General features: G+C 44.9%; 1 protein-coding gene across 2 annotated transcripts in view; it reads right to left on the reverse strand.

Moving 5' to 3' along the window:
• Positions 1-24,061, reverse strand: part of PKNOX2 (PBX/knotted 1 homeobox 2) — a 640,658-nt gene that overhangs the window by 39,529 nt on the left and 577,068 nt on the right. For both annotated transcript variants that reach the window (XM_075073480.1, XM_032767003.2), the window contains one exon: positions 14,055-14,174. In XM_075073480.1, the coding sequence (XP_074929581.1) occupies positions 14,055-14,174 (120 nt within the window). The remainder of the gene's footprint in view (positions 1-14,054; positions 14,175-24,061) is intronic.

The following is a 24,061-nucleotide window of genomic DNA, read 5'->3' on the forward strand; positions in this document are numbered from 1 at the left end:
CATCTATCACCCCACCACAGTTAGGGAATCCCATTGCAGCAAAGCCATCCACTATGACCTGCACATTTCCCAGAGTCACTACCTTTGGTAGCAGAAGCTCAGTGATTGCTTTGGCTGCTTGCAGCATAGCAGCTCCCACAGTAGATTTGCTCACTCCAAATTGATTCCCGACTGACTGGTAGCTGTCTGACATTGCAAGCTTCCACAGGGCTATTGCCACTCGCTTTTCAACTGTGAGGGCTGCTCTCATCTTGGTATTCTGGTGCTTCAGGTCAGGAGAAAGCAAGTCACAAAGTTCCATGAGAGTGCCCTTACACATGTGAAAATTTCGCAGCCACTGGGAATCTTCTCACACCTGCAACAGTATGCGGTCCCACCAGTCTGTGCTTGTTTCCCGGGCCCAAAACTGGCGTTCCACGGCTAGAACCTGCCCCATTAACAGCATGATCTCCAAAGTGCTGGGGCCTGCAGTTTGAGAGAATTCTGTGTCCATGTCCTCATCGCTCTCGTCGCCGTGCTGCCATAGCTGCCTCCTCCTCGCCTGGTTTTTCAGGTCCTGGCTCAGCATAAACTGCACAATAATGCGCGAGGTGTTTACAATGTTCATGACTGCTGTCTTGAGCTGAGTGGGCTCCAAGCTTGCCGTGGTATGGCATCTGCACAGTTCACCCAGGAAAAAAGGTACAAAACAGTTGTCTGCTTTTGCTTTCACGGAGGGAGGGGTTAGGCTGTACCCAGAACCACCAGCAACAATGTTTTTTGCCCCATCAGGCATTGGGATCTCAACCCAGAATTCCAAGGGGCGGGGGAGACTGCGGGAACTATTGATGCACACCACCGAATTAATGTGCTTAGTGTGACCGCGTGCCGTCGACTTTATACAATCTGTTTCCAAAAATCGGTTTCTGTAAAATCAGAATAATCCCATAGTGTAGACACACCCTTAAATTTCGGAACTCACTCAAGTGCCTTGCTGAATGAGAGCCGTAAAATTGCACCAGAGTTCTGCGCTTGTGAGCAGATTGCAGGCAATATATGGTAAAGTAGGAGTAAGCAAAACATACTCAATGAATTATTTAGGGTTGAAACAATGGTGTATAATTGACAATAACTAAGGCTGCGTGTCTGTCACAGAGATCATGGAAGTCATGGATTCCATGACTTTCCATGACCTCTGTGACTTCTGCAGTGGCTGGTGCTGGCAGAGAGGCTGCCCAAGACGGGCAGCCCCTGGGCCAGCAGCAGAAGTTTGGGTGTGTGGGAGGGACTCAGGGCTGGGGCAGGGCGTTGGGGTGCGTGGCAGTGCTTACCTGGAGGGGGCTCCCTGGGTCCCACTGGCATGTCCCTGAAGCTCCTAAGCAGAGTGGCCAGGGGGGCTCCATCCACTGTCTGTGCTGCAGGCACTGCTACCGCAGCTCCCATTGGCTGCAGTTCCTGGCCAATGGGAGCTGCAGAGCTGGCATTGTGGCGGGAGCAGCGTGCAGAGCCCCCCTGGCCACCCCTACCCCTAGGAGCTGCAAGGACATGCCAGTCAGAGCTGGGTAGGGAGCCTACCAGTCCAGCTAAGCTTCCCTCCCTCCCAGCACCGTGCACTGCACCCCCAGGCCTCTCACCAGCACCAACTGGGGTCCTGAGCCACGTGTTGCTGCCTGCCTCCTACCCAGCACCAGCAGGGGTTCCGGGTTCCCCCCCACAGTACCCACTGCACCCCCCGCCCACCAGTTGAGCAGCAAGTCAGAAGGCCACTTCGCACACATGCTCAGGAACTTCATGCCAGTTCCCCCATTGCCATCACAGACTAGCAGGTCCTGCTACATTCCAGCTTCATGTTACTATCACATGTTATTAGGGGTCAGGTAAGGAGGTTTTTTCACTACATAGCATTGCCGTGAAAACTTCACATTATTTTATACCCAACAGGAGACAGATGTGAAATCATGTGAAGTTTTCATGGCCTCGCTCCGGGTGTGTTCGGCAGCACTGAAGGACCTGCCACCGAAGACCCACCGAAAACTCTCGTGAGGGCCCCTGAAAACTCTCCTGGGGGCCTGGGGCAAATTGCCCCACTTGCTCCCCTCCCCCCGCCCCGGGCAGCCCTGTTGCATAGTGACTTGGTACAGCAGCCACCATGACTTTTTTCTGTCAATTTTTTCTCACTCATTTCTGTTCTTTCTTTCTAATCCTAGTCACCTGCGTGGGGTGACAGTGAGGTGTGGTTGCTGGTTTTGGGGTGCTCTTTCAGCTGGGATGCATGCCACAGGGCAGAGAATTTTGAATCAATAAGCTGATCCCTGAGTCTGCAGTGCTTTTGTGAAGCTGGCTGCATCAAGGGCCAGTGCAAGAGAAGGTGGTTTTTCAAGTCTGTATTTTTAGAAGTGAGGGGGGAGGCAGGTTGAATCTAATGTCAAGCAATTTTCCCTACTCTCATTGCTTCTCTCCTATGCTTAGTGCCTCTAGAAGTAGCCTAGCGCTCCCCATATTGGGAAAGATTGCCTGAGTTTATGAACTGACTTCTGTACGCAGCTGCTCCTATCTGGGGTATTCAGTGCATCATAGCCTTACAATTAGTTCATTTTTAAAAATTTGTGGGCCACCTTTAAAAAGGGATTTTTCCCAATGAGGCAAACTTCAAAGGAAGACACGACTAATTCCAGCAGCAAAGTCATCACTAGACACTTTCTGCTTTTCCCTAATCTTATTCCAGATGATCTCTCTGCCTCAGTAAGAGCATTTACTATCACCATGAAGCCTTAACTTTTGAACTAACAACTTTGAAAGGATTATGTTCTTCCAATTTCAGCCTTATGAATCAAGTAAGACAAGTTGATGTAGTAGGAGGGAACAAACCTTTGATTAAACAACGAGATAGAGCTGCAAAATTCAAAATCTGGTTCAGAGTGTTCAGATGTAGGGTTTTGGAACAACAATAAGCCATCCACACACGAATAATAATACAAAATTATCTCCTTGATATTTAGCAAGGGGAGCCTGGTCTGAGAATATTTAAAAAGACGTGAAAATGAAATGAATCAAAGGGATCACATCCCTCTTTGAACCTATATACTTAGATCTGTGTTTCTGTGAACATGGAGGATTTTTTAAAATCTATTTGTTATTTGTAAATGTTTGTCCAGTTATTTGTGCAAATCAATTAAAACCTTTTTGGTCAAGCCCTCTGCTCTCTCCATTTCTTAAGAAACCAACCTGGGAGCCTTAAATCAACGCCCATTTTAGCTCTCTAGCATAAACTTTAGCTTAAATGGCACCAAGCCACTTCTCCAGCTGGGCTGAGGGAAGGATACATTTCTGTGGCAGCATCACAAGCCGCAGAACTCTAGCAGCAGCCAGGCTGTTGATTTCAGTTAAAGTTTGGGCGAGGGGTTGTTAAGGCTCCCAGTTCAGCTTTTTAAAACTTGAGAGATTTGGCAGGAAAGAAAGGACGAGAGGTAAGAAGGGGGAGGGATGGATAAGGAGGCAGGAACAGGAATAGGGAAGTTTACAGGCTTGGTTGCCTTTATAGATGAAGCCTGTAACACATTTTAAATGTCACTTTCATCTGCACCTACAGAGTCTATTGGTGGAAATAGTCAAAACAGTAAGAGGTGTTTATAAACTTTCTCTTAGGAATCCCCCAAAACGGCAGTGAAAAAAAAGAAAGAAAGGATCAAGCCATCCTCTGATAGCAATGAGCTACTCCTGCATATGTATTAGTTGACTACTGGAATATTTGACAGCAGTCAAAGATTCTCAACCTAAAACTAGATTTGGAAAGGGACTTAAGTATTGTGACGCAACCACAACATACAACTTTTAGGAATCTAGAAAGTCACACCTAACTTTTAGCTCAGTGATTATGGCATTTGCCAGGATGTGGGAGACTCTGGTCTGCTCTACACTACACAGTTAGGTTGACATAAAAGGCCAATTTTGGTTGGATGTATTCCTGGAGATTTAATCACATGACAATCTTTCATTAAAGGTGCATCTTTAATTCCTGGAGATTCCAGGCCAATCCTGGAGAGTTGACAACCCTACTAAGGCAGCTTATGTCGACCTAATTATGTCAGTGTCACAGTACAGCCTTGACCCACCAGTGTAAGTGCCCTACTATACCAACATAATAACTCCACCTTCACAAGAGGCATAGGGCTTATGTCGATGTAGTTAGGGCACTGCAGTGTCCATGCTGGAGCCATGAAATTGAAACAAAGCTGGGCATCTAGATCCTGGCTGCCCCCAGGCACCCACCCCGCTATCTGCTCAAAGGCTGGCTGCCCCCTGAGTTCCAGCTCCCCTCTCTCAGTCCAGCTGCTGCCTGGAGGCTCCCCACTCTGAGCCGGGCTATGCATGTGGGCTCCCTCCTCCAAGCTGGGCTGCTGCCCGCTGCTCTGGCTTCCCACTTCCTGCTCCCAGTCGGGCTGCCATGCTCTGCTCAGGGAACTAAGTCTGGATGGCTGTCCCCCAGGGGACAGCTGGGTTCCCAATGGGGAGCTGCACAGAGCTGAGTGCCCCCACACTACCCCTCTTCAGTTGGTGGAAGAGCCGCTGGTGAGGACATGCACCACCGACAGAAGGAGAATAGTGTTGACATGAGCCGCCACAGTAATTATTACTGCAGTAAGTTGACTTAACATTTCTGTTTTTCTGCTACATGGGGAGAAAAGATATGAATAGAGGTATCCCATACCAGAGGAGGGTTTGCTAACCACTGAGCTGTGGGACACTCTGAGATGGGCTTCCTTAATATCTCCTGTTGAAGCTGGAGTACAAGTAATGAAAGAGGAATTGGAGCAGGGGGCTGCACCCAGGGTTACCCAGCACCTAAGGAGGGTGCCTTGCCCATGGACTACAGAGTCACTCTTGCTCTTGTTTTTTCTCGCTCTCTCTCAGGCCCAGTGATTCTTTGGGTATTTATCCACAGTAGAACAATTGTTGGGACAGAGAGAAAGAGAATGCAAGAAAGAGAGTGAATTACTCTGTAGTCCAGTGGTTCAAGACCCCACCTTGTAAATGCCTGGGGACTTAGGCATTTAACTCTGAAGTTTAGGTGTGGATAGTCACATATGGATCACACCCAGAGTGTGCTCTAGGATGGTATATTATTAAAATGAATGAGGGGGGAAATGACAGGAGTCTATAAAAGTATGACTGGTGTGGAGAAAGTGAATAAGGAAGTATAATTTAGTCATTCACATAACACAAGGGGTTATGTGACACAAATAAGAGTCACCAAAGGAAATTAATAGGCAGCATGTTTAAAACAAACATAAAGAAGTATTTCTTCATGCAATGCACAGTCAACCTGTGCAACTCATTGCCAGGGGATGTTATGAAGGCCAAAAGTATAACTGGGTTCAAAAAAGAGTTACATAAGTTCATGGAGGACAGGTCCATCAATGGCTATTAGCCAAGATAGTCAGGACACAATCCCATGCTCTGGGTGTCCTTAAGCCTCTGACTGCTAGAAACCATAACTAGAGAACAGGGGATGGATCACTGAATATATTACCCTGTTCTGTTCACTCCCTCTGAAGCATCTGGCATCAGCCACTGTCGGAAGACAGGATACTGGGCTAGATGGACCACTGGTCTAAACCAGTATGGCCATTCTTTTGTTTTCATGATGACTGATGATTAATAGGGACAGTATTGATATAAATTCCTCCTTCATATGTGTGCTCTGAGTTAGTGCCAAGAAGGTAGGCTAAAAATTAGAAGGAGGTTTCTAACTATCAGAGGAGTGTGGTTCTGGAACAGTTCCCCATTGGGGCGAGAAAAGTAAGAGGCTTTAAAATGGAGCTGAATACGTCTATGGACAGGGTTATAAAAAGAGGTTGCCTATGATAGTGAAGCAGATGGCCCAGGAGGTCCCTTTCAGGCCCAAGTCTTAAGTAACTCCTGTTTAACCAAGTAACAAATTGGTTTAAAATTCTAAGCACTGCTCCTTTTAAAACAAATAGACAAATGAAGTATATTTTCCTAGGCATTGAGAGCTTTAATCAAATGCAGATGGATTTATGAGGCACCAAGCCAAATAATAATTCTTCCTTTTCTTTTTCTTTCTTTTAAATGAAAATACCAAAGAAACTGCATACAAATTAACTGTAAATGCTGTGAAGGCTGAGAAATTAAGTTAAGAGTTCTTCTGTATTCAATAGAGTTAAAATTGAAAGCTCAATTTTAACTCTACACATTTAATTCTTTAAAGTATATTCTATCTTTAGCTCATTGTACACAATTTGTCAGTAAACACAATTTATAATATAATACAAAATGGACTTTGTTATAAACCATTACATATAGTAAATTATATTACCATACATTGATATTTGACTGCATTTTTAAGTCTCAATGAGATTTAAAAAACAATCCAAGTCTGAAGAAAATCAGTTCAGTAGTTTTAATGTCATTAATATTTTAAATTGGTAAATTGAAACATTTTTGTTCCGTTTTTAAAATTAATTCAAGTCTTCAATGGTTTAGACCCATCCCTAATATCTGGCATTGCCTCAATCTCTAGGAGCATTTCAATCTTTGAAACGTCATATTTAAATAATGAGTTCCTACTTCGGAGTACTTCGTTTCCCATTCCCTAAGTTGCATTAACACTAGCATAAATATAGTACATAATTTTCAGATAACACTCTGTCTCCAGGAGATTTTTATATCTGTATCTACATTTCTTTTGAAACTTTTTCCTAAATTGGCACTTTGTACCGTCTGTCCAGGGGGCTGAGGTACTGAAATGAGTTATGATGACCAATCCTGATGATGGCTACCAGATTAACTTCTAAACTAAGAAAAAAAGGAAATATTTGAGCACAAAAAACTATTAGATTAGAAAATACATAATTTAGAAACCCACAGCTTCAGGGATAATTAGGACAAGCTGCATGGAATGCCCTAGAGTCCCTTTCTAATAGTGCTAATTGCCTAAATCTGTATTAATTGGTGTGCAACATGGTGCACCAGAAAATCTGCCAAGTGGTTTTTAATTTTTTTGCACCAGAAGCCAACTTCAGGGAATGGATAACCCAAAAATCCTAGCTTCAAGAAAATATCCAGTGTACAGAAGGATCATGGAATGATAAATTCAAGTCAGAATAGTCCTATTAGACCATCCAGTCCATAGCTCTACCAATGCAGGATTTCTCCCTGTAGAACATTTTCTAGTCTGGCATAGTTTCAGAAGTCCCAAACCATGGGACTTTCACACCTTCCACAAGGGTATTCTATAGATATGGCTATACTTAGAGCTGGGGGGCTCAGTCCCAGTTCACGTAGACCCATTCATGCTTGCACTCATCAAGCTAGTGTGCTAGAAACAGTTGCGTCACTGAGGAAGCATGGGCAGTAGCAGCATGACCTACCCACCCTGAGTACAAATCTGCCTGAACCCCATGAGTATATACTCAGCATGGCTAGCCAATGTCATTGCACTGACTACACTACTGTTTTTAGCACATTGGTCACACCTCTAGCTCCAAGTGTAGACATATATAGAATCATAGAAGATTATATTTGGAAGAGACCACAGGAGGTCATCTAGTCCAACCCCCTGCTCAAAGCAGGACCAACACCAACTAAATTATCCCAGCCAGAGCTTTGTCAAGCCAGGCCTTAAAAACCTCTAAGGATGGAGATTCCACCATCTCCTGAGGTAACACATTCCAGTGCTTCACCATCTTCCTACTGAAATAGTTTTTCCTAATAACCAACCTAGACCTCCCCCACTGCAACTTGAGACCATTGCTTCTTGTTGTCAATTGCCACCACTGAGAACAGCCTAGCTCCATCCTCTTTGGAATCCCCCTTCAGGTGGTTGAAGGCTGCTATCAAATCCTGCCCCCTCACTCTTCTCTTCTGCAGACTAAATAAAACCAGTTCCCTCAGCCTCTCCTCATAAGTTATGTGCCCCAGCCCCGTAATAATTTTTGTTCCCTCCGATGGACTCTCTCCAATTTTTTCACATCCTTTCTGTAGTGGGTGCCCAAAACTGGGTGCAGTACTCCAGATGTGGCCTCACCAGTGCTGAATAGACGGGAATAATCACTTCCTTTGATCTGCTGGCAGTACTCCTACTAATGCAGCCCAAAATGCTGTTGGCCTTCTTGGCAACAAGGGCACACTGTTGACTCATATCCAGCTTCTCGTCTACTGTAATCCCCAGGTCCTTTTCTGCAGAACTGCCACTTAGCCAGTTGGTTGCCAGCCTGTAGCAGTGCATGACATTCTTCCGTCCTAAGTGCAGGACTCTGAACTTGTCCTTGTTGAACATCATCAGATTTCTTTTGGCCCAATCATCCAATTTGTCTAGGTCACTCTAGATCCTATCCCTACCCTCAAGCATATCTAACTCTCCCCACAACTTAGTGTCATCTGTGAACTTGCTGAGGGTGCAATCCATCCCATCATCCAGATCATTAATGAAAGTGTTGAACAAAACCGGGCCCAGGACTGACCACTGAGGCATTCCAATGCCAACTAGACGTCGAGCCATTGATCACTACCCATTGAGCCTGATGATCTAGCCAGCTTTCTATCCACCTTATAGTGCATTCATCCAATCCATACTTCTTTAACTTGTTGGCAAGAATACTGTGGGAGACCGTATCAAAAGGTTTGCTAAAGTCAAGGTATATCACATCTACTGTTTTTCCCATATCCACAGAGCCAGTTATCTCATCATAGAAGGCAATCAGGTTGGTCAGACATGACTTGCCCTTGGTGAATCCATGCTGACTGTTCCTCGTCACCTTCCTCTTCTCCAAGTGCTTCAAAATGGAATATTTGAAGACCTGCTCCATGATTTTTCCAGGGACTGAGGTGAGGCTGACTCGCATGTAGTTCCCCAGATTCTCCTTCTTCCCTTTTTTAAAGATTTGGTTTTGACAAACCCATGCTGACTGTTACTTACCACCTTATTATTCTCTAGATGTTTGCAAACTGATTGCTTAATTGTTTGCTCCATTATCTTTCTGGGTTCAGAAGTTAAGCTGACTGGGTTGTCCTTATTTTCCTTATTATAGATTGGCTTTGCCCTTTTCCAGAGTTCTGGAATCTCTCCCGTCTTCCATGACTTTTCAAAGATAATTGCTAATGGCTCAGATATTTTCTCAGTCAGCTCCCTGAGTATTCTAGGATGCATTTCATCAGGCCCTGGTGACTTGAAGACATCTACATTTTCCAAATAATTTTTAACTTGTTATTTCCCTATTTTAGTCTCTGATCCTACCTCATTTGCACTGGCATTCACTATGTTAGACGTCCAATCACTACCAACCCTCTTGGTGAAAACCGAAACAAAGAAGTCATTAAGCATCTCTGCTATTTCCACATTTTCTATTATTGTTCCTCCTACCCCCCCACCCATTGTCACCCTCATGGATGCAGGTTGAGCTTGGTGAAGAACTTTGCAGCACTAACTCATTCTAGAAGCTCACCGATCAGTAGGAGAGAATATTGGTGCTTGATGGTAGTAGTGTTCCAAGGCCTGATAATCAACACAGATATGCAGTGTTTTGTCCTCCTTTTCAATAGACAGGATAGGGGCTCTTGCACGGGATTTGGAGGGTTGGACAAAGTTTTTAGCCAGATTCTCATCCAAGTAATCTTAAAGGCTCTTGAGCTTGGGTTCCAGTAAAGGGTAAATATGCCCAAAGGGGATCTTTTCCTCTGGCTGGAGGTCTACAGGGCAATCACAGAGTTGATTTGAGGATGGGACATTGGTGTTCTCTTTATTGACCATATCCGCAAGGTCATTAAAGAACTAGTATTTCCAAAGTTCATGTACTACCACGCAGGAAGAGGGCTTTGCCAATGGCCAGTTTCATTTCCCCACCCCCTAGATCTTCCTAGACATCACAGCCAGCAAAACCTAGAGTTGAACCATACCTCCTACTCTGCCCAGGTGTAGTGAGGCAGTATGGCTCCCCGCCACCCCGGAGGGTGCCGAGTCATCTGGAGGCCTGATTGGGGAGGGCTAGGGAGCTCTGACCCCACCCCTCAGTGGGTCAGGCGGTGACCCGGAAGTATAAAGGCTTGCCCTCAGAGCTCAGTAAGGCCCCAGCCGCTGGAGAGACCAGATGTCTCAGGTCTAGCCCGCGAATGGGAAACACCCGCAGCCCAAGCTGCAGGCCAGGACTGGCCTGACTTGCCCTGTGCTTGCTACCTGGAGAAGTTGCTGGACCTGCCCTGCACGTGCTACCCGGAGGAGTTACCGGACCTGCCCTGCACCCTGCACCGGCTACCTGGAGGAGTTGCCAGGCCTGCCACTCGCCCACTACCCTGAGGAACCAATTGTGCTGGATCCCCCAGAGGACACCACCCTGATCTAGGTACTAACCGAGGGGGAGTCTGGAAGTAGCCTGGGGGCAGCCAACCCTAGTCTGGCTGCAGTACTGTCAGAGCCCATGTCAGTGTGTTATAGCCAGGATCCCCACTGACACAGCAGCGGGTCTTCTGCCACTGCTAGGGCCCCGGGCTGGGATGCAGTGGATTGGGAGAGCTTGCATCCCCCCTCCCATCCAACTCATGAGTGGCAGTCTCCCCCTCCCCCAGGCCTTTGGAGGCTTGGAGCTTACTATCGTTGCTCAGTCCTGCCTCAGGGCCTGAGTTCTGACTCTGTGCTGCCTCGCCCTGACCTAGGGCCTGGGCTTGCTACGAATTGTACAATTGTTACTCAGCCCAGCCTGAGGCTCTGAGCTCCTGACTCTGCACTGCCCGCCCTGACCCAGGGCCTGGGCTTATGGTGTTTGTTCCTGTACCACAAGGGCTGCCGAGGAAGATTCCATGAACAGACTAATTCCCCAAGCGTCAACTGCGGCTAGTGAGCCAGTGTGGCTCCCCACTGCCCCGGAGGGGGTCGAGCCCCAGGGAACCCGTGTACACCAGGAAATGCTTGAGTTGTGGATGGAGAGCCCAAAAGTGCTGCAAAATACTCAGATCAAACTGCATAATCTTCTGGTGGTTCTGGATTTTGATCTGGAGAACTGCTATGGGGTTTTCTCCTGGGGACACGAAGTCCTGGGACATCCATGTCACATAAAGCAATTATGCAGGCCCTTGTGCTGCCTACCCACCAGCAATTACTGGAGGTATGCGTGTTCAGAATTCTGCCCAACACTTCAGCATCTCTCAATCTCTTTTGAACAGTTTAATTAACAAAGAAATGTATGACTTTGTTAAAGGTCCCACTCTTTTCTGTTGCCTCAAATGTTACCTTGCATATGTTATTTTATGATTCATGATGTGCAGCCCTCTGTAATGCCTGCATGGCAGAGGCAACAGAAATAAAACATTCTTAATCTGGTGAAAACAGTGTACAAGAAAAATTAGCTGTTCTCTGCCAGGGCAAGAATGTGAAGTGGCCATACATTCTGGTCAAATTATGAACCAAGGATCAGATTTCCAGAGGTATTTAGGCATCCAAAGATGCAGATGGGCACCCAGTGGGATTTTCATAGGGACCTATCTGTTTGAAAATCCCAGTAGGCACCTATTTGCATCTTTATGTGCCTAAATCCTTTTGAAAATCTGCCACTAAGAGCTCTGAAAAGTTACCATGACGATAAGCAGATAGAAGATAATACATATATAGAGATGGTGTATGTGTGGAACAGATCCCTATTTGGGTTTCCATTACCTACCAATACTTTCATCCCAGCATTGAGTTTCCAATGTTCCCATCAGCACTGTACATAGGCGCTGAGTTTTCTGATATCTCTGTATCTGATGCAGCCAGATTCCCTACTTGCTCTAACTAGCAGGTGCACAGAGCATTCTTAACAAAAAGGGTGCAAACAATATCTAGATCTCTTAGGAAGTGTGTAAATTACCCTAAGAGATGCTACCCTGTGATCTCATCATTATTAAGGAATGCGGCAGGTTGTGATGTATGCAGATGGTCAAATAAGTCACTGTAATGCTTGTCAAATGCATTGCAAATTTGGCATTCTAGAATCAAGCAACTATTCGAGAATAATTTTTTTCCGATATTTGCCCAGCCTAGTTCTGCCTGCAACAACAGGTGCACCACTGACATCATCCGAGCTGGCAGACAGGCAGGAGTATGCTAAAAGTGATACTGTATTATGACACATGGAGCTGTTTGTAAACGTTCTCATCCATGTCAGATATGTTTTTATTCCTATATACTTCTGATTTACTTTGATAGTTATGGGTAACTATTTCTTCTGGGATTTGGGACTGCATTCCCACTATGTGTACACTGATATCATCAGCTGCCACTCCTTCTGTGCTCTGCATAATGGAGAACTTTCACATCTCAGCTGATTGCCATGGTTACAGGCAACCTGCTGGGACATCAGGAATCATAAATGAAGGTAATTTTACAGCATTTAGGTAAACAAACTTCCACACTGAAACCATACCCCAGGTTGCTGACTCAGCAAATGCACAAAGATTTGATAGGAAAATAAGGTACGGTTTATTATTTTGAGTTTCAGAGCAACTTAGCTTTTTACTATGAGCTCTGAGAGGTAGGGACAAGCTGCACGACCCATTACCCCCTCCTCTGGGACCTTCACTGGCTGCCTATCTGTCTCTTAATATGTAAGAAAATGGTCTTTCTTGTTACCAAAACATTCAACCACACCTTTTAGCACAAAGATATGCTGGAGCTGGAAACTTGACAGGCATGTAGGAACTGATCCAAAGCCTACTATCATCACTAGGAGTCTTTCTGTGGGTCCGCTCCATGGTGGAGGATACTTCTCTCCAGGGTATAAAAGCAGGGGGAAGTGTGGCTTCACTGGAGAGCCACAGCCTTTGTGGAGCTACAAGATCTCCACACTAATGACCCTGTCCTCTAGTTAATCAGCCATGGTTCAGGTGGGCCCCAAGGGATCCACAAGATTTAGTGAACATTATGCAGCCAGTTTGCTAAAAGGGTAGCTACATGGAGTTTTCTTCCCTCTTAGCTCTTTCTTCTATATCTTCCCCTGTAGGGATAATCAGGCCCTGTGTTAAGCACAGTTGTGTGGTTCTCTCTATTTGTTTTGTTAATTGTATATCTTAATATAGTATTCCTTATTTTATAAAATGAACACCTAAAATCCACAGGATGTTCAGCAGCACTAGGGGCTTGTCTACACAGTGCAGCAATGCACACTAGAGGGTTATGATTTCCAAAGCGAATCAAGATGTTGAGCACTAACTAGCCCATGCAGAAGCCTGGTTGCGTGAACTAAAACTTCCCTATTGCATATTAGCATACGACTTTAATGTGTTAACGTGCACCAAGGAACTTTTAGTTTGCACAAGCAGAGTCAACACAGGCCAGTTAGTGCATAACACTCTGATGCACTTGAGAAATCACACCCCTCTAGTGTGCACTGTCATACCATATAGACAAGCCCTGAATTAACATTGCTGCACACTCCTTAGCCTGTGCATTTCCTGATTTTGTGATTTTTGCTGTGTAGCCATAATGGTGCATTGGTGCTGTCTTTTGCACTTAATTTTCCTTGGTAATAAATATTTATCTTTGTCATGCAAGACCTTTTAAAGGAGCATATGACAGGTCAAACTGACCCAAAATTTAGGTTTTGTGGAAGAAAGCTTTGCAAAACGTAAGCCCAGTAGAAAAATTTCAAGGTTTGTTTTTAAAGAAATAAATGTGCCTGTGTAGCATTTCCATCCCAAATAATGAAAGGTTGTGCAAATGAATGCAGATATAACTGGTCAGAAACTGAAATGAAGCCAATTAGTCTATTTCATGCTCCAGTATGAGAGAAATACAAAATAAAAACAAATGGCATAAGCAGTGTCACATTAATTAGATTTCTTAAAAATTCCTTCATTTACATCCTTAAGGTTTAAATTCATACATAACACCATTCTTCCTCTTTGTTAAAGACAATAAAGTTTTTATCAGTATCTTCTGACTGACCCTCCTGAAGATTTTTGTATGACATTTTATCAAAGCATTAGCCCATATTAACTATTCTGTCAAGACGAGGCAGTGTAAGATGAGTACCCTTAAAACCTGTCCCTGCTTAAAAATCTCTTACACGTTTGTTGACTTCTCTCACCATAAGATGCTGGAAGAGCCAGGAACGCATTATATTGGTAGCGTGCTTCGGTAGCACTCCCCGTTTGTTCTTTGACTTTTTATCTTCACTGTCAAGGAGGGAGGTCAGATCCAGGTTAACCTACAGGGCAGGAAAGGAGAAAGAAAAGCTTAAACAACTGTGCAGGTAAAATTGTGTTGCCATGGTGACAAAACACACAATGGCTGTTTGATTTCATGGTGACTTTGCTGGGCTACAGAGCTTTCTGCCATTCACAGAGGTAAAAGCGAAATGGCTTAAGATGAATTTTATTAAAACCTTTCTTCTGTAACCTGGCATAAAATACTCCATTTCTCAATGAAGATGTAGGATTGGCAAATGGAAAAAGAGAGATTTCAGTGTTTCTTTACTGGAGGTGATGTGGTAAATAGTAACTACTTCATCACTCTTGCTTGCACCTGTTGTTTTCATTAAGTTCACATCAAAGTGACTGAGCTGCGTCAGAGTCCTTGTCTGCACTCGGGGATAATCTCAATTCAGCAACTGGGGTGGGGGGACAGTGTTTGATGCAGCGATACCATTGTTAATCCTTATTTGCCCCAGTTTTCAATCTTGATTAGCTCAATCAATGCAAACTGCAGCTTGCCTTTGTCTACCCTGAATGGTCAGCAGTGATACGGTTCTACTGGCTGCTGAACTGGGGTTGTTCAAGGTCTAATCAGAATATGGAAGTGTTGGTAAAAGAATGTGCTATGTCTGTATATATGTAAATAGTTAATAACAGGTAAGGTGCCAGTACATGGCAATTTAAGAATATGTAGCAGAGTTCTAGGGTATTATGTACTACAAATGGATTCCTCTGGCAGCTCATTACAGGCGGCTCTGGTCTTGCTGAACTGCAATTACAATGAATCTGGCAGGCGACCTTGATCAAACTTTCCTACTGAAAAAAATATTACAATTTGGCACAACTGACCCTAAATGCCAATGCAAAATACAGCACCTAGGCACCAGCATTCCAAGCATGTGCTTGGGGTGGCACTTTCCAAGATACTCTGGCTCCATTTATATTTTTGCTTGGGGCACAAAAAGCCGGGAGCCGGCCCTGAGTGGAGATGACCTGCAACGGTGGGTGGGGGTGGGGGCACGGGGAGGGCCACAGGAAGTAACCCTGCAGGGAGGTGCCAGAGGAATCGCTCCCCCCGGCTCACCTCTGCTCCACTGCCGCCTGCTCCCCCAAGCGCATCGCCGCTCCGCTTCTCCCCCCTCCCTCCCAGGCTTGCTGTGCAAATCAGCTGTTTTGCAGCAGGCCTGGGAGGGAGGAGGGAGAAGCAGAGCGGCAGTGGCACACCCAGGGGAGCAGGCGGAGCAGAAGTGAGCTGCAGCAGTGGAGGGCATGGGGAGGGCTGCAGGAAGTAACCCTGGGGGGAGGCAGAGGAACCGCTCCCCCCCAGCTTACCTCCGCTGGGAGGGAAGGAGGGCTAGGAGGGGAAATGCGTCATGCTTGGGGGAGGAGGTGGGGCTGGGGATTTGGGGAAGGGGTTGGAATGGGGCATTGAAGGGGTGGAGTTGGGGCGGGGCTGGGGGGGGCATGGGAAAATTTTTTTGTTTGGGGCTGCAAAAAACTTGGAGCTGGTTGTGGCAAAGTATCATTCAAATATGTTACCTACAGGCCCAAATGCTGTCTGCATTGCCCACATCAGACACAGAATACAGTTAGTCTGAGGGAGTAGTAGTTACTGCCTCAGACTACCTTTTCTCTGAACAACTGTTTGCTGCTTGAGATGAAAACCTTTAATCTATTAATAGGAGATATACCTATCTCCTAGAACTGGAAGGGACCTTGAAAGGTCATCCAGTCCAGCCCCTCTGCCTTCACTAGCAGGACCAAGTATTGATTTTTGCCCCAGATCCCTGGGTGGCCCCCTCAAGGAGGGAACTTACAGCCTTGGGTTTAGTAGGCTAATACTCAAACCACTGAGCTATCCCTCATCCTTCATTCGTTTATAACAAATTTAAACATCTGAGTCTCAATCAGATTATTCCCAGAACAGCAAAGAAACATGTTTTTAAATAGAAAGGTGTGTGTGTGTATAAATATGTAACCCCCCAAGTAGATTCCTGGGGTTCTGTGTGATGGTAATTCAGTGAGAGGCACATTGTCCCTGGTAGGGAAGGAAGGGGGCCAAGGACAGACTCAGAGACTGCTCAGCAACCCAGAGGGAGAGAGGAGAGCCACTATGTAGAACAACAGGGGCTCTGTTGGTTTGGGGAAGGATTGCAGGAGCCTGCTCAGAGCAAATGATTGACAAGGGAAAGCAAAGGAAGAAGAGCTAGCCTGACCAATAGGGAGTGAGATGCCCTTCCCAGGGGCCCTGAATGGGGGAGAACCCATTTTGGGGAGTAGTCTGCAGCCAGCTATGGTAAGGGTAGGATGGCCTGTCAGGGGTGGGGAGATTGGTGAGTCCCAGTCTTGCATGCAGGGTTCCCCTTAAGAACTGGCCTCTGGGGACCTGAAAGCAAGATTCCTCAGCTTGAGCCTTTCCCACTCCAAGGCAACACCCAGCTTCTAGAGTTTTATTGGGAAAACTTCCTCCAGCCTGGCTGAGTTAGCCCCCCAGCCCTTTAGGTGAGATCAGTCACCACATGGCCAGCTCTGAAGGTGCTTGTCCAGGGCTGCTCCCTGCTGGGAGTGTGTCTGAGCACTGAGGCAGGAGACTACAGTTTGGAGTTTAGTAGAGTTATTGTAACCTGCACCATGAGTGGGGAGGGGAAATCCTGGCACCAGGCGCAGCCTGACTCCTGCATGGAAAGGACGCCTGCCAGCAGCGCTCATCAGCCCCTCTGTAGTGCTGAGGAGTCCAAAGCCATCTCTGAACCTGCAGATCTGTCGTGAAGTTGTGAGTGCACCATCCTTCAGTTAGCTAGTCAGGGAGTGTCCTCAAGCCCGGGGGAAAAGGTTTGGGGATTGTATCACCTGCTGCCTATTAAATCTGCAGAGGGACTTACTACCCTACCATGTGAGAGTCATTTGGGCTGTACTGAACCCATCCAGCAGCACTGCTAACTGCTGCACCAAAGATCTCACGGTCACAGTCATCAAGGGCCCCTGTGAAGCACACCTAACAATGGGATGCTAATTGTACATTTGCTATATCAGGTCACATGACTGGGGAAATTCACAGGTATTATCAGCATGGACACTGGTGACCCAGAGAATATGTTTTACCCTGTTATGTTATGTTTACCTTCTGTTTAATAGAATTACTGTTAAATATATTGTAATGTGTTTGTATTATCGCTTGGTAGTCTGCAACTATCTGCAAGTAAGTGGGGGCTACCCTGTGATTAGAATTTTCCTGCCAAGCTGCCCTGGTGACCCTGCCAGGAAGGAGCAAGGCAGGTGGAGGCACTGCCAAATACATTCATATGGGAAGAAAAAGAAGTTACATTCTGTTGAGTAGACGGCAGGATCCAGAAGAACCCAGGCCTGTCCATCAAAACCCATAACGAGCTTGGCGCTAATGGAGGTAACCAGGTGGATATATTCTTGGGAAGAAGAGTTTTAATGAGGTTGCAGGAAACTAGCTGAAATCTCAACATCAACTTAAAGCCTTTTCTTTTCTTTTCTTTTCTTTTTTTTGGGGGGGTTCTTCATCAAAACACTTCTCCTGTATGAATTAAACATCACTATGGCAGCCCTGTGTCAGGTATAAATGATTCCCTCAGGCAAAGATTGTGATGTATTGCAGGCCCTAGGCAGAATAAATTACCCAGGCAGTACAGGAATAGCATCAGGAGGTGCTTGCCCAGGGTTCTGTCACTGCCACAATATTCCCAGCATACTTGTATTTCATACATCTGATCAGTTTCACAGTATGATCTGAGCCAGCAATTCCCTTTATACATTAAAAAGAACTTAGATTTGGATTTTATTTTTTCTTCCTCATCCAGGCTGAAAGAGCTGAGGACAAGGTAAGGACCAGGGAGACTGCAGTAGTGAAAATGCATTTCCGAGCGTTTTAGTAAGCTTTGTAAAATAAGAAATAAATGCATTAATGTGAAAAGAGGGTGAGTGCAAGTTCAAAGGGCTCAAAGGCTGATCAGGTGCTGTCTGGTTTCAACTGGCGCGGTGTGAAGTGTTGAAACTGAAATGCAGGGTCTCACCTGTGTAACACTAAAAGGTATATGATTTTCCCCAGGTCGGAGCATGCCAGGGGAAGAGACTAACTGGAATTCATTTGCAACAGCAAGAAATACCTACATAGAATTTATCTGGGACTGTGGCAGGTGAACAAAATTAGCTACTCTGCTCTAAAAAGTTAGGGTCAAAAGGGGAGAGGGCTCACTGTCTGGGAGTAACAGAGTCTGCACTAGGATCGGATGGGGAGAGAAAGGGGGAGGGCTCCTTTGAGCTCTTATTCATTCCCTGGGCGCTTTTCTATATCAAACAAAGCAAGAGGGTAGTTTGTGCCCTCTATGTTACCCTGTAAATGCAGAGGCTGCATTATTACTCCTGGGAACCCACAACTCTTCAGGAAGTTTGATCCTGGGTCTTATACTTTGTATTTGAATAGTTTCAAGTCCCACCCTGTGTTGTTAGAGACATAAAGAAAGTCAATCTCACCAGATCTTTCACAGCCTCCCATCCATCAGGTAGCTTTTCTGGAGAACACATGAGTAAGGCTGCGCGTCTGTCACAGAGGTAATGGAAATCACAGATTTGGTGACTTTCCATGACCGTTGTGACTTCTGCGGTGGCCAGCAGTCGCAGTTTCGGTGTGTGGGAGGGGCTTCAGGGCTGGGGCAGAGGGTTGGGGTGCATGGCAGTGCTTACCTGGGTGGGGGGGCGCTCCCTGGCTCCCACTGACATGTCCATGCAGCTCCTAGGCAAAGCAGCCAGAGGGGCTCTGCGTGCTGCCCATGCTGCAGGTGCTGCCCCCGCAGCTCCCATTGGTTTGGTTTCCAGCCAATGGGAGCTGCGGAGCTGGCATTGTGATGGGAGCAGTGAGTTGGAGTCCCCTTGGACACCCCTCCCCTTATGAGCTGCAGAGACATGCTGGTCATAGCCAGATAGGGAGCCCTCCAGCCCCGCCAACCCTTCCCCCCTCCAGGACCAGCAGGGGTCCCGGGCCACGCGCCGCCACCTGGCCCCCCCTCCCAGCACCAGCTGAGCACCACTGCCCGCCTTCCCAGAGCACTCATGGTCCCCTCAACTCAAGTTTTAGTTAAGGGTATATAGTAAAAGTCATGGACAGGTCACAGGCCATGAATTGTTGTTTATTGCCTATGACCCATCCATGACTTTTACTAAAAATACCTGTGACTAAAACATAGCCTTACACATGAGTGATGATTACTCATGAGTGATGAGCCTTACACTGAATTCTCCAAAACGTTTATGTCTCAAATGAGCAGGTCTCTCCCAACCAAAAAGAATTAAAATTTATAAATAATGGATGGCATCTCCGTAGCTTTGGAAGTTTTAGCCTTGGGAGCAGGCAGTATTATGGAAGACTGCCACTTCCATAGTTAAGGTTGAGAATAACTTTCTGTTTAACAGCTGACTTTCAAAGTGCTGAAAAATCCACTCCCCTAGGGTTTTGTCATAAAATGTGGGAGGGACCAGGATATACATTGTGCTATAAATTTAGGGTTATTTGGTCAAGGGGTTCCAAAAATATAGGCTCTCTCCAAAAAACGAGAGCTTTGAACATTTTCAGATTTATGTAACTTTTTTTGCTGAGCGCTACAGAAAAACTATGGCTCTGTCCCTCATAATAATATTGTGGTGGATTGAAAACTGATATGGCATGATATTTTGATTAAGAAACTAGAAGGATACAAAATCAACTTGGCACACATTAAATGGATTAAAAACACTGCTAACTGATAGGTCTCAAAATGTAATTGTAATCAGAGAATCATCACTGAGCACTTGTATTTCTAAGTGGGGTCCCACAGGCATCAGTTCCTGACTTTATGCTATTTAACATTTTTAGCAATGATCTGGAAGGAAGAAATATCAGCTGATGACATAAAGATTGAGGGGAATGGTAAATAATGAAGAGGCTGGGTCCCTAATGCAGAGCAATCTGGACTGCTTGGTAAACTGAGACAAGCAGACAATATGTATTTCAATGCAGCCAAACGTAAAATCATACATTTAGCAACAAAGAATGTAGACTATACTTACATGATGGGGGACTCTATCTTGGGAAGCAGTGACTGAAAAATACTTGGGGATCAGAGTGGATAATCAGCAGAACATGAGCTCCCAGTGTGATGTTGTGTCATAAAGGGCTAATGCGACACTTGAATGTATAAACAGGAGAATCCTGAGTAGGAGTCAAGAGGTTATTTTACCTCTGTATTTGGCACTGTTGCAACCACTGGAATCCCATGTCCAGTTCTGGTGTCCACACTTGAAGAATGTTGAATAACTGGCAAGAGTTCAGAAAATAGCCACAAAAATGATCGAAGGATTAGAAAACATGCCTTATAGTGAAAGACTCAAGGAGCTCCATTTATTTGGCTTATCAAAGAGGAGGATAAGAGGCACCTGGATCACAGTCTAGAAGTGCCTACACGGAGAACAGAAATTTCATAGAAGGCTCTTCAGTCTAACAGAAAAAGGTAGCACATTATCCAATGTCTGGACATTGAAGCTAGACAAATTCAGATTACAAATAAGGTGCAAAGTTTTAACAGTGAGTGTAATGAACTATTGAAATGATTTACCAAGGTTTGTGGTGGAATCTCCATCGCTGGGAATGTTCAGATGTTTTTCTAAAAGATCTGCTCCAGTTCAAACAGGAATTATTAATACAGGGAAGTTATCTGGCCTGTGTTATACAGGAGGTCAGACTAGATAACCACAACCCTTCCTTCTGGCATCATAATATATTAATCTGAGTGGGTTCCTGGTCCATGATGATGGCTCATAGGCATTGTGATAAGGCAAATAATGAATAGCACCCCCTTAGTTTTGAGAGCCAAGAGGGGCTATTGTGATCATGTACATGGCTCTCCTGCATAACACAGACCAGAAAATAGGGATCCCTGATTCCTCATCCCTGAATCAATAGAGCTAGATCTAACCCTGTGGGTCAGTGACAGTATATGGATCAGGAGAGCACAACATAATGCAGAAAATGGTAGGTTTTCTTGGTTATGTAACCACTAGCATAGTGTGTGCCATGTTCCACTGTAGTGGCTGATCCACACTGAGGATAATCATCTATTGCCACCACTTTAACTCTTTAACTCAAATAGTAGGTGTCTGTACTGTGGATCTGAAGGTCTTGTAGGTATGTGGCAAGTCTCCAAAAAGGGCCATGCGTTTGGAGTTTAATGTACCTATCCATACACACACGCACATCATATCATATGAAAGTTTATTTTATGTGCATTTCAATGAGATATGATATGGAGTTGTCAAGTGGTGCCATAAACCTGTAGGCAAGGTTGAATGTACCCAAATGAGTCTTTGGTGTCCCCCCCTCCTCCCCCCCGCCTCCTCAGTTCCAGAAACACTGCCACATAACTACAGTTTTTACTGTAGAAGTTAATTTCAGCACATTAATGTGGTATTTGTTGGTCAAAGCTACCAATCAACAATGTATTGAAAATTTATTGGTTTTGCATGGGCATTTGTTTAGAAATCATTAAGCTGTTTAGTATTTGGCAGATGTCAACATTTTGCAATATACGAATGTGAAATGTTTTCATCTTCTTAATTGCCAAATTGTGATTATAATAGCTTTCTATAATTTCAGTTCAAATTTGCTGACCAGCTCAGTCTCACGCTGAAGGCTGTGCTCCAATAGTGGTTTGAGCATTGGCCTGCTTAAACCCAGGGTTATGAGTTCAGTCCTTGAGGGGGCCATTTAGGGCAAAAACTGGGCATTGGTCCTGCTTTGAGCAAGGGGTTGGATTAGATATTACAGGGATAACAGAAACACGGTGGAATAGTAATCATGACTGGAGTACTGGTATTGAAGGGTATGTGGTGTTTAGGAAAGACAGAAATAAAGGGAAAGGTGGTGGAGTAGCATTGTATATCACCTGACTTGTAAGAAATAAGAAAGGATGAAACGGATAAGACAGAGTCTGTCTGGGCAAAATCACATTGGGAAGAAGCACTAGAGCCTCCCTGAGTAGTGCTTGGGTTGTGCGATAGACACAGGATCTGATTGGATAGGAGAGACCTCTAATGTTTTTAATGAAGTAAATACTGATGGAGATGTGTGATCATGGAGACTTTAACTTCCAGGAGACAAGTGCTAGAGTATAATGAGGGTTCAGATTTTCCTAGATGTGATAGCTGTGGATTCCTCACCAAAAGTTGCTGAACCAACAAGAAGGGATGCCATTTTAGATTTTTTTGGTGGTAGTTAGGGACCTCATAGAAGAAACGGTTGTACGGGGACAACCTTGGTTCGAGTGATCATGAGTATTCAGTTAAACTAAATGGAAGGATAAACAAAAATAGATCTGTGACGGGTTTTTTATTCAAAAGGGCTTTAAAGAATTAAGGAAATTAGTTAGGGAAGTGGATTGGACCTGAAGAACTTGGGGATCTAAAGTGGAAGAGCCTGGAATTCAATTTAAATTGCAGAACATCAGAAGCTGCATCCCAAGAAGGGGAAAAAATTCTAGGCAGGAATTGTAGTACAGCGGATGAGCAAGCATCTCAGAGAGGTGATTAGAAAAATCAGGAAGCCTACAAGGAATGGAAGATGGGGTGATCAGCAAGGACTACCTATTGAGGTCAAGACATTGGGATAAAGTGAGAAAGGCCAAAAGCGATGTAGAGTTGGACCTTGCAAAAGGATTAAACCAATAAGGTTGTATGGCTATATAAATAAGAAAGAAACAACAAAGAAGAAGAGTGAGACTGCTAAACACTGAGGATGGTGTGCAGGTTAAGATAGATATTGGGCCATCCTAGATTACAACAATAGTTTGCCTCAGTCTTTAAGAGCTATGAGGGCTTAGGGATAATGGGGGATGACAAATAGGATGAGGTATGAAGGTAGATATTACCACATCCGGAGGGTAGAGCCAAACTCGAACAGCTTAATGGTACTAATCGGGGCCCAGATAAACCTCATTCCAGATATTAAAGGAACTGGCACATGAATATTGCAAGCCCATTAGCAGGCCTTTTTAATTCAATCTGTAAGCTCAGTGTTGTATACTGTATGACTGGAAAATTGCTAACATGTTCCTTTCTTAAAGAAGGGAAAAAAAGGTGATCGGCAACTACAGGCTTGTCAGTTTGACATCTGTAAGATGCAAGGTTTTGGAAAAATTTTTGAAGGAAAAGTAGTTCTGGACATTGCGGGTCAATGTGTAATTGAGACAAAATACAGCATAGTTTTGCAAAAGGAGATCATGCCAAACCAACCGATTCCTTCTTTGAGAAGGTAACAGATTTTTAGACAAGGAAATGTAATGAATCTAATTTACCTTGATCAGTAAGGCATTGATACAGTTCCACAGGAATATTAGCTAAACGGAAAAGACGGGGATCAATATGAAAATTGAAGAGGTGGATAAGGAACTGGTTAACGGGGCACTACAACAGGTCGTATGAAAAGTGAATTGTCAGGCTGGGGGGTACTATTGGAAGTCTCAGTGATCAAGCCTTTTGGGACCAATCTTAATTTACTGTTTTTTAAATTTATTACTTAGACGAGTCGGTGCTTATTACCACTTTCAGACAACGGAAAAGTGGGAATCGTGCTAATAATAAATTTGTTTTTACAGAGAAGGACTGGGATATCATACAGGAAGATCTGGATGACCTTGTAAACTGGAGTAATAGTAATAGGATGAAATTTAATAGTGAAAAGTGCAAGGTCATGCATTTAGGGATTAATAACAAGAATTTTTGTTATAAGCTGGGGACGCATCAGTTGGAAGTAACAGAGGAGGAGAAGGACCTTGGAGTATTGGTTGATCACAGGATGACTATGAGCCGCCAATGTGATATGGCTGTGAAAAAAGCTAATGTGTCTTGG

This window comes from Chelonoidis abingdonii, chromosome 18 (genome assembly GCF_003597395.2).
Source record: "Chelonoidis abingdonii isolate Lonesome George chromosome 18, CheloAbing_2.0, whole genome shotgun sequence".
Classification (NCBI taxonomy): Eukaryota; Metazoa; Chordata; order Testudines; family Testudinidae; genus Chelonoidis; species Chelonoidis abingdonii.